This window comes from Rhinatrema bivittatum, chromosome 7 (genome assembly GCF_901001135.1).
Source record: "Rhinatrema bivittatum chromosome 7, aRhiBiv1.1, whole genome shotgun sequence".
NCBI lineage: Eukaryota > Metazoa > Chordata > Amphibia > Gymnophiona > Rhinatrematidae > Rhinatrema > Rhinatrema bivittatum.
This window is the reverse complement of record NC_042621.1, coordinates 133,877,220-133,901,084: the sequence shown is the minus strand read 5'-3', so window position 1 is coordinate 133,901,084 and position 23,865 is coordinate 133,877,220. Positions and strand designations below refer to the sequence as shown.

The following is a 23,865-nucleotide window of genomic DNA, read 5'->3' as shown; positions in this document are numbered from 1 at the left end:
TATTAACATAGAGAAAACAGAATTCCTACATCTTGAACGAAAAAACATCACAATCATTCAAAACCCAATCACAATCAATAACAACCAAAAAATACAACTAGCAGAGAAAGTACGAAACCTTGGAGTGATTATCGATACGGAACTAAGTATGAAACAACATATCTCTAAAAGTAAGAGAAGGTTACGCCAAACTTATGACTCTCAGAAGACTTAAACCACTACTAACACCAAATGTCTTCCGGTCAGTACTACAAGCATTAATTTTTTCAAGCACTGATTACTGTAATGCCCTTCTACTAGGATTAACCCACACCACGATAAGACCACTACAGGTATTACAAAACACAGCTGCAAGAATTTTAACTGGTAAAAGTAAGAGAGACCATATCACCAAAACCCTAATTGAACTACACTGGCTACCCATTGAACAAAGAATTCAATACAAGATTCTATGCACCATATATAAATTAATACACGACGAAAAGGCAGAATGGCTGAACACAGCCCTAATAGAAACTTGAGATCAGCAAACAAAGCCCTACTAACTATTCCCTCAGTAAAAACAGCCAAACTAAATCAAGTAAGGGATAGGGCCCTATCCCTGGCAGGACCTATAATATGGAACACAATGCCTTTAGAAATCAGAACACAAAGAGACATCAAAGCATTCAAAAAAGGTTTAAAAACATGGCTATTTAAGCAAGCATACCACAAAGGGAATGAAGAGTAGAATCCAGGGAATTGTATGATGCAGTCCGAAGAACTCCCACACACACACATCAGCTTACTCGAATGGTGTGTGTTAGGGATGTGAATCGTTTTTTGACGATTTAAAATATCGTCCGATATATTTTAAATCGTCAAAAATCGTTAGAGGCAATATACAATAGGAATTCCCCCGATTTATCATCGTAAATCGGGGGAAGGGGAAGGGGGAGGGCGGGAAAACCGGCACACTAAAACAACCCTAAAACCCACCCCGACCCTTTAAAATAAATCCCCCACCCTCCCGAACCCCCCTAAAATGTCTTAAATTACCTGGGGTGCAGTGGGGGGGTCCCAGTGTGATCTTCCACTCTAGGGCCACGGGTGCGTTAATAGAAATGGCGCCGGCGCTACCTTTGCCCTGTCATATGACAGGGCAAAGGTAGTGCCGGCGCCATTTTGGTTCCTGTCCCCCGACGTCACGAGCGCAGGAGATCGCTCCCGGACCCCCGCTGGACCCCCAGGGACTTTTGGCCAGCTTGGGGGGCCTCCTGACCCCCACAAGACTTGCCAAAAGTCCAGCGGGGGTCCGGGAGCGACCTCCTGCACTCGAATCGAATCGTGCACTCGAAAATGGCGCCGGCCGTATGGCCATATTGCAAAATGGCGCCAGCCGTATGGCCGGCGCCATTTTGCAATACGGCAACACGATTCGAGTGCAGGAGGGCGCTCCCGGACCCCCGCTGGACTTTTGGCAAGTCTTGTGGGGGTCAGGAGGCCCCCCCAAGCTGGCCAAAAGTCCCTGGGGGTCCAGCGGGGGTCCGGGAGCGATCTCCTGCGCTCATGACGTCGGGGGACAGGAACCAAAATGGCGCCGGTGCTACCTTTGCCCTGTCAGGCAAAGGTAGCGCCGGCGCCATTTCTATTAACGCACCCATTGCCTGAGAGTGGAAGATCACACCGGGACCCCCCCACTGGACCCCAGGTAATTTAAGACATTTGGGGGGGTTTTCCCGCCCTCCCCCGATTTACGATTTAAAAAAAACCAAAACCGTGACGATCCGATTCCCTCCCCCCCCCCAGCCAAAATCAATCGTTAAGACGATCGATCACACGATTCACATCTCTAGTGTGTGTGTGTATATTTTATTTTACTTTACCTCTATTAGATTGCAACAACAGAGGACCAGACTTAAGTGTTAATTTATCTTATAGCTGATATACTTAAAGTAGACATGACTTATCACCTAAATAATATTTAATATGAAACTATGTTACAGTATTTGATGGCACCTGTTTAGTTAATATAACTCAACACATTTAAGTTTGAAATTATGTGCCTTATTGTGAACCGTTGTGATGGCAACTAGCTTAACGATGGTATAGAAAAGATTTTAAATAAATACATAAATAAATACGGTAATAGTTTCCACGATTTTTCCTGGCACTGAAGTTAGGTTCACCAGTCTGTTTCCTGGATTACCTCTGGAATCCTTTTTATATATTGGGGTTACATTAGCCACCTTCCAGTTTTCAGGTACACCAGATGATTTTAATGATAGATTACAAATTACTTGTAATAGGTCTGAAATTTCATTTTTTAGTTCAGTCTTCAGTTTGTCAATCTGGACTACTACATCTTATAGGTTCACCCAGACTTGGTTCAGTTAATCTGAATAGTCACCCTTGAAAACAGTGTCTGGAACAGGTATCTCCCCAACATCTTCCACAGTAAACACTGAAGCAAAGAATTCATTTAGTCTTTCTGCAATGGCCTTATCTTCTCTAAGTGCTCCTTTAACCTCTCAATCATCTAACAGTCCAACCACCTCCCTTGCAGTCTTCCTGCCTTGGATATATTTTAAAATGTTTTTATTATGAGTTTTTGCCTCTATAGCCAACTTCTTTTCATATTCCCTTTTAGCCTGTTTTATCAATGTTTTAAATTTAAGTTGCCAATGCTTATGCTTTTTCCTATTTTTTTCAGATGGATCCTTCTTCCAATTTTTGAAGGAAGATCTTTTTGCTAAAATAGCCTCTTTTACCTCACCTTTTAACCATGCCAGCAATCATTTGGCCTTCCATGTTTTTTAATGCGTGGAATTCATCTGTATTGCGCTTCTAAGGTGTTTTTGTTTTGTTTTTTTTTAACAACATCCATACCTGTTGTATATTTAACCTTTGTAGCTGGAACTTTCAGGTTTTTTTTCTATTTTTCTCATTTTATTAAAGTTTTCCTTTTGAAAGTTTAGTGCTAAATCCGTGGATTTATTGTCCCCCTTCCAGTCATTAATTCAAATTTGATTGTGTTATAATCATTATTGCCAAGAGAGCCCAGCACCATTCTTTCTCTCACCAAATCCTGCAGTCCACTAAGAATTAGATTTAAAATAGCTCCCTCTCTCATTGGTTCCTGCCCCATTTGCTCCATAAAGCTGTCATTTATTCCATCCAAGAACTTTATCTCTCTAGCATGTCCTGATATTACATTTACCCAGTCAATATTGAGGTAATTGAAATCTCCCATTATTACTGCATTACCAATTAACAGCCCGATACTGTAAAACCGCGGGAGAGCGGACGAACGCCCGCTCTCCCGGCGCACGCACCGGCCCTTCGCCGGTGCGAGCTATCCAGTATGCTCCAGCATGCAAATTAGGCGACGCGGTGCAAACGGGGAAAAGGAGGCGCTAGGGACACTAGCGCGTCCCTAGCGCCTCCTTTTGGCCTGGAGCGGCGGCTGTCAGCGGGTTTGACAGCCGACGCTCAATTTTGCCGGCATCGGTTCTCGAGCCCGCTGACAGCCACGGGCTCGGAAACCGGACGCCGGCAAAATTGAGTGTCCGGTTTTCGGCCCGACAGCCGCGGGCCGAATTCAAATTTATTTTTTTTTTTTTTACTTTTTTTTTTACTTTTGGGGACCTCCGACTTAATATCGCTATGATATTAAGTCGGAGGGTGCACAGAAAAGCAGTTTTTACTGCTTTTCTGTGCACTTTCCTGGCGCCGGAAGAAATTAGCACCGACCTTTGGGTCGGCGCTAATTTCTTAGAGTAAAATGTGTGGCTTGGCTGCACATTTTACTTACTGGATCCCGCGCGCATACCTAATAGGGCCATCAACATGCATTTGCATGTTGAGGGCGCTATTAGGTGCCGCGGGTGGGCCGTGTGTTTTCCTCCCCTTACTGAATAAGGGGTAAGGGAAAACACGCGTCCAGAGCAGGCTGACAGTGCGCTCCGACGGAGCACACTTTACTGTATCGACCTGTAAGTTAGCTTCCCTAATTTCTCTTAGCATTTCATCATCCGTCTCTTCATTTTGTCCAGGTGGATGGTAGTATACTGCTATTGCTATACTCCTGCCCAACACATATGGGATTTGCATATATGCATTTAGTGTGTTGCAGGATCCTTCTCCTGTTGGACTCTATGCTATCTTAGACTTAAAGCGCCCCCCTCCCCCACCATTTGCTCCTTATTGCAATATAATGCGTACCCTGGTATTGCATTATCCCATTGGTTATCCTCCTTCCACCATGTCACTGAGATACCGATTAAGTCTCTCTCATCATTCACTGCTATACACTCTAGCGCTCCCATCTTACTTCTTGGACTTCTGGTATTGGCATACAGATATTTCAAAATGTGTTTTTTTGTTGGTATTAAAAGCCTGCTTTTCAGTTGACAGGGATAATTTGGATAATCTTTTAGCTCAGATGATTTTTTTTACCTGAAGGCCCATAGACTACTTTTGCTTTTATTGGTACCTCTCTTTTGGGATGCCTTACTGCTTCATTAGTATCCTTCAAAGGTACCTCCTTCCAAACCATGCACTGCTGGGTTGACTGTCGGCTTTCCCCTTTGTTCTAGTTTAAAAGCTTCTCTATCTCATTTTTAAATGTTAGTGCCAGCAGCCTGGTTCAACCCTGGTTAAGGTGGAGCTTGTGCCTTCGGAAAAAAACTCTCCCCTTCCCCAAATGGTTCCCCAATTCCTTACAACACTGAATCCCTCTTCCTTGCGCCAACATCTCATCCTCTTTTTTGTACTTTTTTTCCTACTTTGCTATCAGAAAAAGTGCTTGGTATTGAAGATGTAGCTTGTGATATAGAAGTGTGCTTGCTCTGAGGGCTTAGCTCTGCATCCTATATGTCACTTTTTTTTTTCAAACCAGTGATTCTTGGTGCCTGTGATTCTCTGCATCAATGTTTAGGTGCTGGTAATTCTCTGCTTTGATGCCGGTGTGTCTTGGTGCTGATGCTTCTGTGCCGATGTTTCCATGCTGTGCCCTTTTATTTCATGGCTCAGATGCTTCTGGGCCGATGGGTCTGAACCATGCCTTTTCAGCACAGACTGTTCTCAATTCTGACTTGATAACTGTCACAGCTCTGTGCTGTGCTTCTTAGGCACAGGCATGTCATGACCTCGATGTTTCAGTACCAATGGTTTCACCGCTGTTTATTCTCTGCTTCTCCAGTCCAAAACTGTTTTTAATGTGGTTTCCAGTTTACCTTGTCTAGATGAGCCTAGATGCTCTTATTTGAGTCAGATGTCATGGTAAACCAGTGCCGTTGGGGATATATATCTGCAGAGGGGCCACAGTTAGAAGAATCATGATCCAGTCAGAGGCATTTTAGGCACAAAAAATGTAAGCCCAGTATGGACATTTTGTGTCCACACTGTTCACATTTTTTGAACAAACGTTTTACTTTTTTATCCAAGATCTGGTAAATTTGCAGTGATGCTGTGAAAGAAGTAAATTCGTGAAGGTTTGCTGAGTGGACAAAAATAGACTGACGATTCATGCACAGGGGACGCTAGCACAGGAAGGTCTGTGAATGCATAGAAGGAAAAGTTAAAATTTTCAGTGTGCTGAGAGAAAAACCCAACTTGGTGCCACTGGAGGACATCACCCATCTTGTGTGGCATTTTGTTATGCTTGTCCATGGAGAAAACCTGGTTTTATACGCATAAACAATCTTTTAAAAGTTATCCCAGGGAGTTGTATGAATAAAGTATGCACAAAGCAATTTTGTGTGTACTTTTATGCATACTACAGACAGGTGTTCTGGGGCTGGAGCAGGGGAAGGTAGAGATGGGTTGGGGACATGATTTTCAAAAGTATGTGCATAAATAGTTACAACCTGTTGCACTGTAACAGCATGTGTAACCATTGCTGGCACTGGTTACTCGCACATCTGCTTTGAAAATGTATGCAGGCTGTTTGAAAACAAACAAGAAAAAAGTGATTCTACCAGCCTTCTTTTAATAACAGTTATTTTGAAATTAAATACAGTATGTTGCATGAAAATGATGAAAAGAGCTCATCCTAAAACAAAATGTATTCTAAAATATTTTGTAATGCCATCAGACCCTTGGAAGCCAGATGCTATCTACTAAAAGCAATATGCACAAGAGAGCTCAGATACTCCAAACTTTATATACATCTTTTTTTTTCAAACTAAGATATTGAAGTTACTAAAATCAACATGCTTCGTTTTCCCTAGACTGACATCATGATTTACACTAACAGGTCAGCCCATTCCTCTGCCTGATCTAGCATTATAATCACACAGCAGGTCCATTCATCCACGTAGCACAGCACTGTGTGATATGGTACTTCCATTTTTCTGGATGGCACAACACTATATCCCACAGTGGCTCCTTTTTCTGTTTGTGGTACAACTCTGTCCCATAAGGCAGTTCCATTTTTCTGTGTGAAGCAGCACTATATCATAGGACGATTTCATTCTTCTGTGCGATACAGTACTATGTTTGTTGGTTCCATATTTTTGCATGACCCAATGCTGTATTATATTCTGCCACAGGGTCCGGTGATGTATCATACAGAAGCTCCATTTTCCAGCCGTGCTTCATCTTGATCTTCATTCTTCACAGGATCCTGCAGGAGATAAATGTAGGAACATGAAGTCAGGGAGCAAGCCTATTGATATGGAGGAACACTGCATTCTGTGCTGTATAGGTTAACCCTTTGAATAAAAGTCCTGCATGAACTGCTGTCATGCTGTGGTTTGTAACTGCAGGGAAAATTGCGAGACATGTAGAGAGCACAGTGATTTTGGGCTCACTACAAGGATTTGTGGAGTTAATTCATGAAAAACTGCAAACCTAGGAAACTATGGTCACCTAATATCTTTGTGCCTTAGTTTAGATGGATGAATGCCCCAAAATGTAACTTTAAATTCACTCTATTTTTAAGTTTCGTAATAAACTTGAATCTAACACTAACAGAAACAGAAGTCCCTCCCAGTGGAGGTGACAATAGTAACAGAATTCAAGAAAGCATAGAGGATCCTTGGCTGCGAACAGCTGAAGAAAATGTCTAAGATAACTGGGGTCTATGGTACTGCAATGGGTGGTAAATTGGGAAGACTAGATGGGTCTTACTGTACTGTTCTGAGTCACGTTCTATGCTTCAACTATTCACAGAACAGGTAGAGTATGGGCAGCATCAACACAAGCCTTCTTTCTTCCTCCCCCAATACACTAACCCACTACAGAAATGGTACAGCATAGGCAGCAGCAGTGCAAGCTTTCCAGAGACACTGCCTACAACCAAGTACGGCAGCAGCAGGGCAAACATTTAGCACACATGGTCCCCACTACAGAACACGTACAGTACAAGCAGCAAGAGTGCAAATATCCCATGTAGGTTTCCTCATCACAGAACAGAGACAGCACAGGTGGCAGCCGCACAAACCTTCTTCGCATACTGTCCCACTACTGGACAGATACAGTTTAAGGACAAGGAGAGCAAAGCCCGGCAAGGATTGCTGGACAGCTAACTGAATGCAAAGCTCATAAGCGAATGAGAAACATATGGGCCCAAGTGGGCTCAAAATGCAGCTGAGGGAGCACAGAGCTCAGGGCAGCTGAGTAAGTGGAGAAAGTGGTCACAGCCCATTCTACACCCATCATTAGAGAGGCGAAATTTATCAGTTTTATTTTTCTTGCAAGAAGCGAATATAATTTACCCAACTTTGACAGCCTAAAGTTTGGAGGCTATGCTTGAGATGTATCTTTCTTCCTACTTCTTTTCTTTTCAGTAAGTGAAGAAACTACAATATATGAAAAGTTATCTGACTGGCAAAGCATTACCCTGACCCCTTCTTTAAAAATGACTGAAAATAATAGGTGTCAACAGGTTCCTGCTTATCACCTTCTTCAAAGCATCCTGGATCTCTTTCACGGCTGCAGACAGGCTTTTCATGCTCTTATTCAGTTGCTCCTCAAACCACACATTTTTCACTTTGGATGCCTGAAAATGTCCTTGTAAGCAACCGAGCTCTTTCTTCGTTTCTTTGAGCTCCCCAGTCATAGTCTTGTTAAGGGTCTCCAGGTGCTCTATAGTTTTTAAATCTTCATCTGAAAATAACATGCAGAAATTAAATAGCATACAGGAAAGCCAGTGAGACCAGGAAAGATAGCCCATTCCAGAGGGTGGAGTTGGGAGCAGGGAATGTACTTGTGTGCACACTTTGGGCAAATCAGTTTACCCTCCATTGCTTCAGGTACAAACAGATTGCAAGCCAGAATGTAATTTGATGTGAAGTGCTATAAAAGGCAAATATAAATAAATAAAATATTAGATAGCCTCTTTACCTGACTAAATAGCTTTTGAAAATCGCCTGCACAGTTACCACTCAATGCATAATCTTCAGAACAGCTTTCACAGTGGAGACAAAAGAAGGACTAAAGGAAAATTGGTTCTTACCTGCTAATTTTCGTTCCTGTAGTACCACAGATCAGTCCAGACTCCTGGGTTTTGCCTCCCTTCCAGATGATGGAGACAGAGAAATTTTTACAGCCACTGGCATATAACCTGGTGTAGCACCTGCAGTCCCCTCAGTATTACTATGTATCCAAGCTGATATGGTAGAAACACCCCTTACAAAGTTTAGAAACACCACCTCTCAATTGAGCAGAGGAAAAACAGCATATAACCATAAACGATCTGAAAACTTCACGGAGAAAAAGAAACCTGTGCCATTCTTCAGGCAATGAGAAAAACAGACATAAAGACAGATTGAGCGGACTCTCCAAAAGCACACACACCCCCGGGCGGGACTCTGGACTGATCTGTGGTACTATAGGAATGAAAATTAGTAGGTAAGAACCAATTTTCCTTTCCCTGTACGTACCCGGATCAGTCCAGACTCCTGGGATGTACCAAAGCTCCTTAAACTGGGCGGGACTGGGAGAGTCCCGCTTGAAATGTGTTCCCAGAAAATCCAGTACTTGGGAGGGGAGAAGCTGGCTCTTGGATAAGTTCATTATCCAACCTGGCGCTTACGCAAGGGTTGCCCTACGGCCTAAAAAAGCTTTGTGCATCAAGAGCACAAACTCAGGCGAAAAATGGGAGAAAGAATCCGGATCCTCATCCAGAGGTTCACACTCTCCCCTCAGACTGCCCCCCCCCCCCCCCCGGGCCTCCTCGGGGCTTAAATCAGCCGGGGAAAGCGCAGGTGGGAGATCCCCTCCCCCGCCTCGATCAGTGCTTTAGCCGCGAAGGTCCCCAAAATGGCTGCTGTTCCTGCGCTCAGCGGCAACAGAGCTTCAGCCTCACACCACGCAGCCTTCAATCCACCAGGCCGAAGCTCCCATGAAGATGTCGTTGTGGGCCCCCCCCCAACATGCCCTCACCAGCGGTGAGGCATTGAACGCAGCAGCCTGCACGTGACAAGCAAATGGCGCATCGGAGCTCCCGAGGCATTCTGAGCTGCACTGGTGACCACACGGGCCGAGGAAGCAAAGTGGAAGAATAAAACAGAGCAACAACTAACCCTCAAAGCGCTTCGCTGCATGGCTGAAACGGAGAAAAAAAAACCACTATCTCCTACTGCCTTGCTATCCCTCTTACTTTTTTTTTTTTTTAATTTTATAAGAAAGGGAAAAATAAATTACAAACAGGCAGAAGAAGAGCACAGAAAAAAAAGAACAAGCTTAGCTGAAGAGTGGCAAAGGAATCTTCCTCAGGCTCCTGGAGGTGAGGGAACTGGACCACCAATTTTCACCCCCAATAGGTCACCAAGAGTAATTTAGGGTCCCCGACCCCTGCTCGTTCAACACTATGCCAGGAGGGATGGTCCTACCAGGACCTGACAACCTTCTAGGAGGGGATCTTCTATCCACTTTCTGAAGTTTGAGTCTTTTTATTTTTTTAGGTTCAGAACTGCATGTTTTCACATCCCCCGTCTTATAGAGACAGAGAAATACTGATGGACTGCAGGTACTAACCAGGTTATATATGCCAGTGGCTGTAAAAATTTCTCTGTCTCCATCTGCTGGAAGGGAGGCAAAATCCAGGAGTCTGGATTGATCTGGGAACGTACAGGGAACGCTATTATCAAATTACGCTAGAGAATCAGAAGCACGGGGAGATAAAGTAACTTAACCCAGGGTCATACAGACAGAGGCTAAGTCAGGATTAGAACTCACAAGTCTCGAATCCTTTTGACTCAGTCTTGTGCTCCAATTATTAGTTCTTTGCCATAGAGCTGAAGATTGGATGAAGTGAAAAGTCTTTATTAAAATGGAAATGTCCAATCATCATGCATCATGATGCACTTCTGTAACAAACTCAAATGTCACTAACCCGCTTTTGCTTCTAGAGACAGAAGTCGTTGTTCTATATCAGCCCTTGCTTTTTCACTCTTTTCGAGCTTGTTTAAGAGGCTCCCCACATCAACTATAGCTCCGTGGTAGACAACAAGACCATCCTGTCCCTCTGTCTTCAAAGCCTCCCGTTTCACTAGAAGAGAGGGCAGCAGCAGCCTATTTCCTGGATAGGATAAGCACATGTTACTAAGGGAAAACAAGAACAACAATGATCAAATAGTACCATCAGCATTTTTAATTCTTCTAAATATCTTCAAGAAGCTACTCCATATAACATTTTATGGAAGTAAAGAAAAGATCAAATGTACAATTGTAAGTGGCCCTCAAAAATGACCGGAGGGGGGAAAGATATATACAGTCACTCACCAGACCTCCTCCCAGCCCTGGGAATGCTCTTTCCCTCAGTGTTTAAAAGGACACACATTGTGTATGAGTGCGCATATTTTCCCCAGTGGACAAATGAATGTGCACTGAATTGGCTTGCGCATTTTCCTGCAGGTTCATGGTAGACACAGCACATGCACCTTTACACACAGAAGCTGGGCAACGATCAGAATGCCATTTTACGCATTTAAATACATTTTTACTAGTGAAACACGGAGAAAATTGCCATCTTTGCAACTTATGAAAATCATTTTTATTTTGTCTTCAATTGAGGTCATTAGGGCACAAGCTTTGGTAAGATACTGAAAGTACACCATAAAGAAATTAAATCAATCATTAAATAGCACTCCAAGGCACAATCCTTGCAATAATTGTGATTTTTGCAATACCACTATTGCAGTATCACAACGATGTGTATCAAATACAGATCTAGTGATCAAGTATCTTCATAACATCAATTGTTTATCTAGTGGTGTTGTATATGTTTTGATATGTTCCTGTGAGAAGCTTTATATAGGACGCACCAAACGCCCGATCAGGAAGCGCCTGAATCAACATCGAAGTTGCGTCTCCATGGGTGATGAGTGAGCTTCTGTTGTCACTCACTGCATTATTGCTGGACATTCGTTTCATGATTGTCATGGACCATTTTGGAGTTTGTTTCCTCTTCACCACGGGGAGGCGATCATCAGGCAGTTTGGAATAGACGAGAACATTTTTGGATTTTTAAATTAAAGGTTGAGGGCGCTATTAGGTTCGGCGGGTTGGACGCGTGTTTTCGGCCCCTTACTGAATAAGGGGTAAGGGAAAACGCGCGTCCAATGGCGGGTTAACAGTGCGCTCCGTCGGAGCGCATTGTACTGTATCAGCCCGAATATGAATACACAGAGACTCGCTATTGACCAACGATTACAACTTAGCACACTAAAGGATTTCAGAAACACAAATTTCTCTATGTCTGTCCTGTGCAGTATTATGGTCACAAAAATACAATTGGTTTCACTTTCATATAATTTCAATTAGCCACATTCTAAATCAAATCCATAAACTTTCATAATTTGGTTTGTAGGACCCATGCGCAAAGTGTTTGTCTATCAATCAAACTCACAATTGGTCATAGGTCACTTTACTTTATTTTTAACTCCAATATTTTTTGGTATTTACTTTCTATTAAAATAACTTGCAATAAATATTGCTGAATGTTGACGAACTTCAATGTTAATAATACGTATCTCGTGGGAAAATCCAGAAAGTCAGTAGTATAATTGCAAAAAGGTTACCTCCAATGTATATAATCCACGACACTTCATTAGATGGAGTCACAATTCCTATGTTCCAAATGAAATTCCTATGTTCCAAATGAATTGGAACATTGTCTTCTAAGAGATGAGTATTGTTTCATTTGGAATATAGGAATTGTGGTCGCCTCATCTCAAAAAAGGTACAGTTGCACTGGAGAAGGTACAGAGAAGGGCGAACAAAATGATAAAGTGGATGGATCAGCTCTCTCTGAAGAAAGGCTAAAGAGGTTAGGGCTGCTCAGCTTAGAGAAGAGATGGCTGAGGAAGGGATATGATAGGAGTCTTTTGGATAATAGAAGGAGACTAGGGGCATTCCATGAAGTTAGCAAGTAGCACATTTAAAACAAATCGTAGAAAATTATTTCACACTCAATGCACAATTAGGCTCTGGAATTTGTTGCCAGAGGATGTTGTTAGGGCTATTAGTGTAGCTGGGTTTAAAAAAGGTTTGAATAAGTTCCTGGAGAAGCCCATTAACTGCTATTAATCAAGTTGACTTAGGGAAAAACCACTGCTATTACTAGCATTAGTAGCTTGGGATCTACTTAATGTTTGGGTATTTGCCAAGTACTTGTAACCTGGTTAGCCACTGTTGGAAACAGGATGCTGGGCTTGATGGACCCTCGGTCTGACCCAGTATGCCAACTTCTTATATTCTTATGTTTGGAACATCTTGGTCACAGATGGGAAACCATTTGTTTACCTATAATTATCTCTAACTAGTACTTTAAGAAAAAGGATTACTACTGATCCAAACTAGAATGAAAGACATGCCAAATGTGTCAAAAATAATAAAAAAAAAAACCCCCACTGATATATTTAGGCATTTTATATACCGTCATTCCAAAAGATCACAACTGTTTACAAAAGCAGCATTCACATTATAGGTCAGCACAACATCAAAACATGTTAACTAGATTATTAAGATAGTAATTCATGATAAATTAGTTCCTTTTAAATAACCTTTAAGAGGTAGTCAATGAGTTGTCTCAATATTCTATGTTTCATTGTCTATGTCATTTTCTACTAGTTATTTTATGTTAGATCATTCACATTTTTGAACAGCCATGTTTTCAGTTCATGTTTGAAGCTCTTTCTTTCTGTAATCAGACGTAACAACTCAGGTAGAGAGTTCCACAACTTGGGGCCCGCTATAGAGAACATGCAGTCTCTTATTTGTGTTAGATGAGTGCTCTTCAATATAGGTACAGTTAATAGTCCTTTGTTTTGTGATCTTAGTGTTCGCTGTGATGTTTATGGCAACATTTTGAGCTCCACAGCCCTAAGCACCAATAGTTCATTTTCTTCAGTATTCAGCAACATTTTAGGGTGCATTTAAAAAACAAAACAAAACATGTGCGCCAAAAAACTCAATTCGAAATGGTGTGAATTTAATGGCTGTTGTACCTCTTAAGAAATGCAGAAACAGGCTATGGGTTTAAATGTAAAAAAAAACCCAAACAAAAAACCCAATTCCTCCTCAGTTGCTGTGGACAACTTCTTCTTTGGTAGAATTCACAATTTGTTTAATTTTTTTTCTGGGCAGTAACACTGTGAAAAGTCAGTGTACTAGGAAGACTAACTGATGAACCGAGGCAGGATGGGGGGGGTGGGGGTGGGGGGAGAGAGACAGAGCCTAGATAACATAACACTTTTGACGTTTGAATGATTGAGGAGCTGCTGTCTGCGTTTAAAAAAATTGACTGAACATCTTGTGGTGCAGCCTAGCATGTGATGATATACAATTATTAATTAGCAAAAACTTCCTGCAGTACCTCATGCTCCCATAATTATTAACCAGCAGAATTCCCTGCAGTGTCCCATACTCCTATTACCTTGCAAATCATCCAGGGAGGTTTCTGATGCTTCATAATCATCTCCATCTTTTGAGGCATCTGTTAACTTTCGATAAAAGCAAGATTCTCTTAAGACTATCTTATTAAGTATTTTCTTAACCTGAAAAGCAGGAAAACAGCAAGATGATCATTAAGAAGAAAGTAGTAGAAGTTTCTGGAATAAAACAGAAGACAAACAAATAGTACAAATGCTTATCTCATTGGTGCTGCATATTTTAGAATTTGAAAGGTGAAATGCTTCCCCATGTCTCTGCCTCCCAACAGTAACACTCCTGCTCTTATGCACTCTAACTTCTCCTACTCCAGTGACACTACTCCTCATTCCCCCCTTCCCACCACAATGATTTTCATCATCAAGCACCTCAATGACGGCATTCCTAGTCCACCACTATTGTGCTGCCTACCCGCTCCCCCTGATACTTGCGATTTTCCTTCCCCTAATGCCAGTGACTCCTTTCTTCTCCTCTTGATTCCCTGAGCAACATCAGCATATTGGGGATGGTGGGGCATGGAGCAGCACTGAGTAAAGCAGAGTTTCTTACCTGTAACAGATGTTCTCCTAGGACAGCAAGATGTTAGTCCTCACACGTGAGTGACATCATCGGATGGAGCCCGGCACGGAAAACTTATGTCAAAGTTTCTAGAAATTTTGACTGACACACCGAGCATGCCCAGCATGCCACTATCTACACGGGGACCCTCTTCAGTCTTGAAACAGGGAATTACAAAAAAATAAAATAAAAACAGGAGAAACCCAGCTCCGCGGGATAGTGGGCGGGTTTCATGAGGACTAACACCCTGCTGTCCTAGGAGAACACCCGTTACAGGTAAGCAATTCTGCTTTCTCCAAGGACAAGCAGGATGGTAGTCCTCTCACATGCGTGAATCCCTAGCTACAGGCTGTTCCCGAGCAACAAACAAGACTAAGAGGAACCCAAACAGGTGCCAATGGGCACAACAGTGGTGCTGTGGGTAACAGACGGAAACAGCCTGAACCCAAAAAATGAGTCCAAGGCAGGAAGAGTTAGGTTCTACAGCTTAAAGAGATTCCGGAGGATAGACTGGCCGAAGCTGCGTTCGCATCGGCCACCTCTGTCCAAAAACGTGGAGAGAACTCCACTTTGCAGCCTTGCAGATCTCGTCCAAGAGGACCACTCTCGTGGGTCACTTTTATGTTTCCATGGTTTTGACAGAATGAGCCTTGACATGGCCACCCAGCTGCAGTCCCGCCTGAGTATAGCAGAAGGAAATGCAATCTGCCAGCCAGCTGGACAGAGTCCGTTTAGTCACCGCATCCCATTATCTATTCCGGTCAAGAGAGATGAAAAGTTGTGTAGACTGCCTATGGCCTGCTGTATGATCCAAGTAAAAGGCAAAGGCTCTCTTGCAATCCAGACTGTGTAGAGCCCATTCGCCCTGGTGCGAATAAGGCCTGGGAAAAAAGGTGGGCAGGATAATGGACTGGTTAAGAAGGAAATCCGTCATCATCTTAAGCAGGAACTTAGGGTGTGTGCGAAGAACTACCCTATCGTGGAAGAACCTCGTGTAGGGTGGGATACGTCACCAAGGCTTGAAGCTCACTGACTCTGCATGCAGATGTGACCACGACTAAAAGATGACTAGGACAGGTACTTGAGGTCACAAGAATGCAGCGGCTCGAAAGGAGAACATAAGAACATGCCATACTGGGTCAGACCAAGGGTCCATTAAGCCCAGCATCCTGTCTTCAACAGTGGCCAATCCAGGCCATAAGAACCTGGCAAGTACCCAAAAACTAAGTCTATCCCATGTTACTTTGGTAATGATAGCAGTGGCTATTTTCTAAGTCAACTTAATTAATAGCAGGTAATGGACTTCTACTCCAAGAACTTTCCCAATCCTTTTTTAAACCCAGCTACACTAACTGCACTAACCACATCTTCTGGCAACAAATTCCAGAGTTTAATTGTGCGTTGAGTGAAAAAGAACTTTCTCTGATTAGTTTTAAATGTGCCACATGCTAACTTCATGGAGTGCCCCCTAGTCCTATTATCCAAAAGAGTAAATAACTGATTCACATTTACCCATTCTAGACTTCTCATGATTTTAAAACACTTCTATCATATCCCCCCTCAGCCGTCTCTTCTCCAAGCTGAACAGTCCTAACCTCTTTAGTCTTTCCTCATAGGGAAGCTGTTCCACCACCTTTATCATTTTGGTCGCCCTTCTCTGTACCTTCTCTATCGCAACTATATCTTTTTTTAGATGCGGCAACCAGAATGCAGCTTTCATGAACTGAGCCAACACCACATTAAGATCCCAGGACACCGCAGGAGGCCGCAGGGGAGGCTTCAACTGAAGCAAAACCCGCATAAAATGATTCACTATGGGATGCACAGAGATGGGAGAACCATCCACACCCTGGTGGTAGGCCCCGATCGCACTCAGGTGTACCCTAACAGAATTGGTTTTCAAGCCCGCATCCAAAAGGTACAGGATGTAATCCAACAGCTTTGGTGTAGAGCAGGAGAACAGGACCAGGATACAGTGCTCACAGCAGATGGAAAACCTCTTTCACTTCAGGCTGTAAGACTTCCTAGTAGAAGGCTTCCTGGAAGCCACCAGGACTCAAGACACCTTATCAGAGAGGTTGAGGGGCTGCAAAATCAACCTCTCAACATCCAGGCCATAAGGGACAAGGCCCAAAGGTTGGGATGGCGCAACGTCCCCCGATCCTGCGTGATGAGGTCTGTGGAGGTCCCCAGACTGATAGGTTCCTGGAGGGCAAGATCCAGCAAGAGTGGGAACCAGATCTGCCTCGGCCAATGGGGGGCTATGAGAATCATATTTCCTTTGTCCTGTCATAGCTTCAGGAGAGTCCTCATCGTCAGGAGAAGTGGAGGATATGCATACAGAAGGCCTTTGCCCTAATGGCGGGCAAAAGCATCTGAGGCTGGTACACCATCCACCCTGTATAAGGAGCAGAACTGATCCACCTTCCTGTTGCAGGGGGTGCAAACAGATCCATGTCCTGAGTCCCCTAGGGATGGATGATTCGATCCGCCGTTTCTTGTTTCAGGGACCACTCGTGGGGCCAGAAGGCCTGACTCAGCCCGTCTGCTATTATACTCTCTGTCCCAGCCAGGTATATGGCTCGAAGCACCATACCCTGAAACAGAGCCCAAGACCAGATCTGAGCGGCTTCTTGGCACAGAAGGAATGACCTTGTACCTCCCTATTTGTTGATGTAACACATCGCCACTTGGTTGTTGGTCTGGATCAGCCGATCCCGGAACGCCCAGAGCATGTACTGGATCACACGGAGCTCCAGGAAGTTGATCTGACACTGTGCTTCCTGAGTGGACCACAAGCCCTGCACCCCACCCAAGGAGTCCCGGAGAGGCGGAGTAACTTGGATGCAGACACAGAAGTCCTGGGTGGCCTGCTGCCATTGGGACCACAAGGTCCACTGAACTCTACGCATATGCAAGCGAGCCAAGGGAGTGACATGGACGGTTGCAGCCATGTGTCCCAAGAGACGCAGCATGTGGTGCGCCAAAACCTGTTGGCTCCGATGGACCACTCCCTCAATGGACACCAATGTGCGAGTCCGATTGCAGAGAAGATTCGCCCTGGCCTGAGCCATGTCCAACCTGGAGCCAATGAAATCCAACTGAGGCGACAGGTCAAGATGGGACTTTGGGTAATTGATAATAAACCCCAGGGACTCTAATACCCGAATGGTCAAGTGCAGAGACCATTCTGCTCCCTCCTGGGTACGGTTCTCAATGAGTTAATTGTCCAGGTAGGGGGAACACATGCACCCCCGACTTTCATAGGTACTCCACCACAGCTTAGCACTCGGTGAAGACCCGAGGGGCTGAGGCCAGGCCAAACGGCAGCACCCAGTACTGAAAATGTTGCTCACTGACCACAAACTGCAGATACTTCCAGTGACCAGGGAAGATCTCAATATGAGTGAGGCGTCTTTTAAATCAAAGGAGCCAGTCTCCTTTTTGTAGGAGGGGAATCAGGATGCCCAGGGAGGCCATCTTGAACTTTTCTCTTTTGAGAAACCTGTTCAAGGCCCTAAAGTTGAGACACCCCTAATGAATATGCATGAGATTTATTTACATGCAGTACCTCCTGTGTATGAAAATATTTCTCATGCATATTCATTAGGGATATCCTGAAAACCTGGTTGGCTGGGAGGGCCTGTAGGACCAGTTTGAACATCCATTTTCTAGAAGGTTGGTGAAAGGGATGATCAGCAGGCAAGGTCGAAAAGTATCAGGATGGTATGAGTGAGGAGGGCACAAGGGCCAAGCAGCATCAAGTGGCAGTGGGAGAGAAAATAAGAAGGGATGGGTCAAGCAGCATCAGGCTGAACAAGTGAGAGATACTAGGCCTCAAAACTATCAGGGGTGGAAAGGAGAAAGGAAAATGGGTTCTTACCTGCTAATTTTCGTTCCTGTAATACCATAGATCAGTCCAGACAAGTGGGTTTTGCATCCCTTTAGCATATGAAGGCAGAGAACAAAAATTTTGAGGCCCTGCTACATATTTGAGAGTGCCACCTGCAGTCCTTTAATATTGACCTGTATCCAACCCCTTTACCAGGGCTAACAGGTAACCTGGGGTTGGAGCCCCCTGAGCTGGAGCCACTCATACTTCTTCCAGAGACTAAAAACAGCCTGATTACCAATGAACTCAACTTATTTCCACCGTAAAAAGAGGTCTTTGAAAAAATGGTTCCCCAACTAACAGGAAATTTAGTCTTTCGGCATCGACAGAGTGGGTCTCTGGACTGATTTGTGGTATTACAGGAACGAAAATTAGCAGGTAAGAACCAATTTTCCTTTCCTTTTCATACCCAGATCAGTCCAAACAAGTCGGATATACCCAAGCACCCCTAAACTGGGCAGGACCCCGAAAGACCCGCACTGAGCCCACACTCACCAAAAGATGCGTCTTCCTGCGCTCGCATATCCAAACGGTAGTGCTTGGTGAAGTATGCAGTGAGAACCACACCTCAGCCCTACATATCTCCTGGGAGACAACAATTGACACTCTACCCAGGAGGCCGCCTGCGCTCTAGTAGAATGCACCTTTAGACCCTTGGAACTTCACGATCCTTACAAATATAGCAGAGCAAATCATCTCCTTCAGCCAACAAGAAATTGTCACTTTAGGGTCTTATCCCCTTTTTTCGCATCACCGAACACCACAAAAAGGTGATCTGAGTGACAAAAACTATTAGTGACCTTCAGATACCGTAACAGAACCTTCTTCACATCCAAAAGATGTAGCTCTCTATCCTGAGGCAAAACCTTAGACCAATCTGGGAAAGCTGGTAGTTCCACCTTCTGATTAATATGAAAAGAGGACACCACCTTCGGTAAAAAGGAGGGAATCATATGAAATGTCACTCTGCCACTAGAAATCTGCAAAAAGGGGTCCCTGCAAGACAGGGCTTGTAATTCTGAAATTCGCCTGGCCGAACAAATGGCCACTAGAAAAACTGTTTTCAGAGTCAAGTCTTTCAATGTTGCACCTCTTAATGGCTCAATGGGAGCATCACAGAGGACTCGCAGAACTAAGTTAAGGTTCCAATCCAGACATAACTTTCAAACCAGAGGATGCAAATGCTTTGCCCCTTTCAGAGACCAAATTGCATCCAGATGGGAGGCTAACGACCTTCCCCCGCAACTTGCTCCGAAGAGCCCCCAAGGTGGATACTTGAACTTGGAGCGAGCTATATACTAGACCCTTAGAGAGCCCTTGCTGTAAAAAAGCTAGGATCTGAGACACGTCCACCGACAAAAGGCCCAGTCGCTGTTGCAGACACCATGACTCAAATTTCTTCCAGACTCTAATATAAGCCATAGACGTAGAAGTTCTCCTAACTTGGAAAATCATACAAATAACCGTTCTGAATAGCCTTTTTGATGCAACCGCTGCCTCTCAAAAGCCAAGCTGTGAGACAAAAGTGATCCTCCCGGTCCAAAAATATAGGACCCTGCTGAAGCAAGTTTAGCAGGTGGGCCAGCCTGAGAGGACCTTCTATGGTGAGACAGACCAGATCCGCGAACCACGGTTGCCAGGCCACTCCGGTGCCACCAGCATCACTGTCCCTGGATGAGACTCTAAGTGCCAAAGCACTCGACTGACGAGAGACCAAGGAGGAAACAAAGAAGGATTTCTGTCAGTCAAGGACAACCAGAGTGTCCAGACCTACTGCGACTACCTCTGTCCTGCAACTGAAAAGCCTAGTCGTCTTTGTGTTGGCATGCATTGCCATAAGATCTAACTGGGGAACCCCCCATCCAGCACAGATGTGATTCCAGATTTCCAGGGACAACTCCCATTCCCCCGGTTCCAGTTGTTGCTGGCTGTGGAAGTCTGCTTGTACTCCAGCGATGTGAGAGGCCGCTATTCCCTTGAGGTGTTGCTCCGCCCAAGCAAACAATTGCTGAGCCTACAGAGCCACCATGTGGGTCTTTGTTCCTCCTTAACAACTGATGTACGTTACTGTCGTCACATTGTCTGAGAACACTCGAACCATCTGACCTCTGATCCAGGGCAGGAAGGCTTCAAGTGCCAGGTGGATTGCCTTAGTCTCCAGTCGATTGATAGACCAAGACGTCTCCACTGCTGACCAAAGACTTTGGGCAGAATGTTCCTGACACATCAACCTCCAACCCTTGAGACTGGCATCCGTGGTTATCACCACCCAGTCTGGAGCCTCCAGAGCCATTCCCATGTCCAAGTTGTGACGAGAAAGCCACCACGAAAGACTGGATCTGTATTCTCCCAGAAGAAGCAAAGGCAGATGTTACTCCTCCAAAACCGGATTCCACCTGGACAAGAGGCCAGGGCCTCATGTGCGCAAAGGCCCACGAAAAAAAATGCAATGTGGACATCATGGAACCTAGGACCTGCAAATAATCCCAAACCATTGGTACCGACAGGCGCAGCAGTCGCTGTATTTGCTCCTGCAATTTGGAGGATCTGTCCGCGGTCAGGAGAACACCCTGCCCTTCTGAGTAACGAATAGGACCTCCAGATACTCCAGCGACTGGATCAGAACCATGTGACTCCACCACATTGATCACTCAACCCAGCGACCTCAATGTGTCCATCACATGCTGTAGGGATCGATTGTACTCCTCCTCTAGACTTTGCCCAAACAAGCCAATCGTCCAGATATGGATGCAGCAGAATCCCTTCTCGCCATAAAGCTGCCGCCACCACCATCATCACTTTCAGGAAGATTTGGGGCACTATGGATAGGCCAAAAGGGAGGGCCTAGAACTGAAAATGCTGTTCCAGTACCATGAAGCGCAAATACTTCTGATGGGCCTTCCAAATGGGAATATGAAGGTACGCCTCTGTTAGTCCAACGACGCCAAGAATTCTCCTCTGCGTATTGCTGCTATAACAGTGCATAAGGTCTCCATCCAAAAACATGATACCTGTAAGGAGCTATTTACCTTTTGCAAGTCCAGAATGGGCCAAAAAGTGCCTTCCTTAGTGGGAACCACAAAATAAATTGAGTACTTTCCCTGCCCTTGCTGCTCCAGTGGAACCAAAATTATTGCGTTTAAATCCAGCAATCTCTGAAGAGTCCCTCTCACTGCCTCTTGCTTGCTTCGAGACACGATGTGGGACTCCAAAAAGGCCTCCTGGACTGGGCACGAAAATTCTAAAGTGTAACCTTCCTTCACTACCTCTAGAACCCAACGGTCTGAGGTAATCTTGACCCATTCCTCGTAAAAGCTATACAATCTGCCCCCTACTGCTTCTATGGAGGAATGGGTGATCATGGCTTCATTGCACTGACTTTCCTCCACCGGCCCCCTGACCGGCGACATCCCTGGAGGATCTGCAGCCACCTAGAAAGGACTGCTGTTGTCTTCCCGACGGCTTGGCTCCTGAGCCAGTGGTGCTCTCGTTCAAATGAAACCTACAAAAATCCTGAAAGCGGGAGCGAGGTGGGAACATCTTTTTGTTGCTCCTCATAACCTCAAGTAGCTTGCTCCCTTTGGAATTCCCCCCCCCCCCAGGGTTTTCATCAACTGGTCCAAATCTTCCCCAAACAGGGGTTTCCCCTTAAAAGGAATATTACATAGCTGGGCCTTGAACCACACGTCTGCTGACCAGTTGCACAACCACAAAAGTCTGTGGGCCGCCACTGCTGAGACCATACTCCTGGCCGAAGTGCGAACTGAGTCATACAGGGCATCTGCAACATAGGCCAATGCCGCCTGCAGGCACGCCGAATGCAGACTAATGACATTCCCAGATGCAGCCTGCTCCTGCGTTTTCTGAACCCAACACAAACATGCCCTCTGCCTCATGCTGCCACAAACTGTGGCCCAAAGACTCAAATCAGAAACTTCAAACACCCACTTCAAATGAATCTCTAACTTGAGGTACTGTGCATCTTTCAGTGCGGCAGAACCGGCCACTAAATGATCATCATCTTGGTAACAGCCAACACTGCAGCATCCATCTTGGGGACCCTCAAGAGCTCCAAGGTCTCTTCCAACAGAGGGTAAAGCTTAGCCATTGCCCTGCCAACCTTTAGGCCCACTTCTGGAAAATCCCATTCTCGATTCACCAACTTCCGAATTTTCTTAGGCAATGGAAAAGCACTAGGCGGACCACGCAGCCCCTCCAGAACCAGATTCACATCCTCATTATCGGACTCCTCTCTGAGCCACCTTAACCCCGAGCTCCTCCAACACTTGGGAAATAAGAGGAAGCAATTCCTCCATTTTAGACAGACCACCCGAGGGTCATCCCCCTCAGAAACCAGAAAGACATCCGGATTGGGAACATCCTTCTGAACATCTGGATCTGCATTCGGGGTCACATCCACATCCAGGTCTGCTCCCTATATATCTGGAGAATCCTCCTGGAAATCATCCGAATCTCTCGACTTGCCTGGATCGGCCTTTGAACCTGGGCAGCCCAGACCGAGACGGTGCAGCAGATTTCCAGAACCACCAGAAGGCACTTCTTTAGGCCTTTTGGAAGCGTGACGTGGCTGCCTCTTCTGGGAACGTTTTCCCCCCACTCCCTTCCTTGCTAGGAAGGCCTTATGTAGAAGCACAAACTCAGGAAAAAAATCTTCTGGATCTTCAGTCCCCTGATCAAGCAGGCTCTTGACCGACTCCCCTCCCCCTCCTGAAACTCCACGGGGCTCTGCCCCACCGGTGAAAGAGGAGGAGGAGACTCTCTAGACACCATGGGGTCCACCAGCCCCCTCCACCCATGACCCCTCATTGGACCATCTGTGCTCAGATTCCTCCAAGCCCACAGCTGCTGGCCCTGATGACCGAAGCGCCTTTTTTCCCTATAGCTGCACCTGCTGAAGTTCCCTCTACACCAGAAGCACAGCCCAAGCATAGGGACTGTGCATTGAGGTGCGAAGACCATACACCGCACGCCCTGCAGGCTGCCATGAGCAGCTTGGGTGTCATTACTCAGGCTGCTGGGAAGGAGACGCACTGCCGAACTCTGTGCGTGGATAAAAAGACAGGCCACACACATGGCTAACTTCCTGCGCACAGCGCTGCCATGACTGCTCAATCGGCACTTGGGAAAGCTAGGCAGCCGCATGCAAGAAAATTCCTTCAGCCCCCCCCCCCCCCCCGGATCCTCCGGAGTGAAGGTTACAACCCCGGCGCCAACTGCTCCCGCAGTCAAAGATGCCCCAACTGCCGAGCCCTGACTGAAGTTCCTGCTTTGTGAAACAAACCTTTGTCTTTTTTTTTTAAACAAAACTTAATACAAAGAGAAACAACTGCAACAATAAGGGGGTATTTCCCTTCAGGGACCGAGAGAACGCAGGCGGAGATTTCAGATGTCGGGGGGGGGGGGGGAGGGGGGGGGAGCCAGTCCCCTGGCTATCAGGACCTCCGTCAGCAGCGGGCTAAACCAGCCAGAAGTTCCCAATCCCTCAGCTCTACTTGAGGGATGGTCCACGAAGAAGC

At 45.3% G+C, this 23,865-nt stretch overlaps 1 protein-coding gene across 5 annotated transcripts in view; it reads right to left on the bottom strand.

Annotated features, from left to right (window-relative positions):
* Positions 1-5,957: 5,957 nt before the first annotated feature.
* CCAR1 (cell division cycle and apoptosis regulator 1) overlaps positions 5,958-23,865 on the bottom strand; it is a 244,415-nt gene continuing 226,507 nt past the window's right edge. For all 5 annotated transcript variants that reach the window (XM_029609164.1, XM_029609162.1, XM_029609165.1 and 2 more), the window contains exons 22-25: positions 13,865-13,985; positions 10,322-10,507; positions 7,886-8,091; positions 5,958-6,607 (exon numbers count right to left, since the gene is read on the bottom strand). In XM_029609164.1, the coding sequence (XP_029465024.1) occupies positions 6,548-6,607; positions 7,886-8,091; positions 10,322-10,507; positions 13,865-13,985 (573 nt within the window). In that variant the 3' untranslated portion in view covers positions 5,958-6,547. The remainder of the gene's footprint in view (positions 6,608-7,885; positions 8,092-10,321; positions 10,508-13,864; positions 13,986-23,865) is intronic.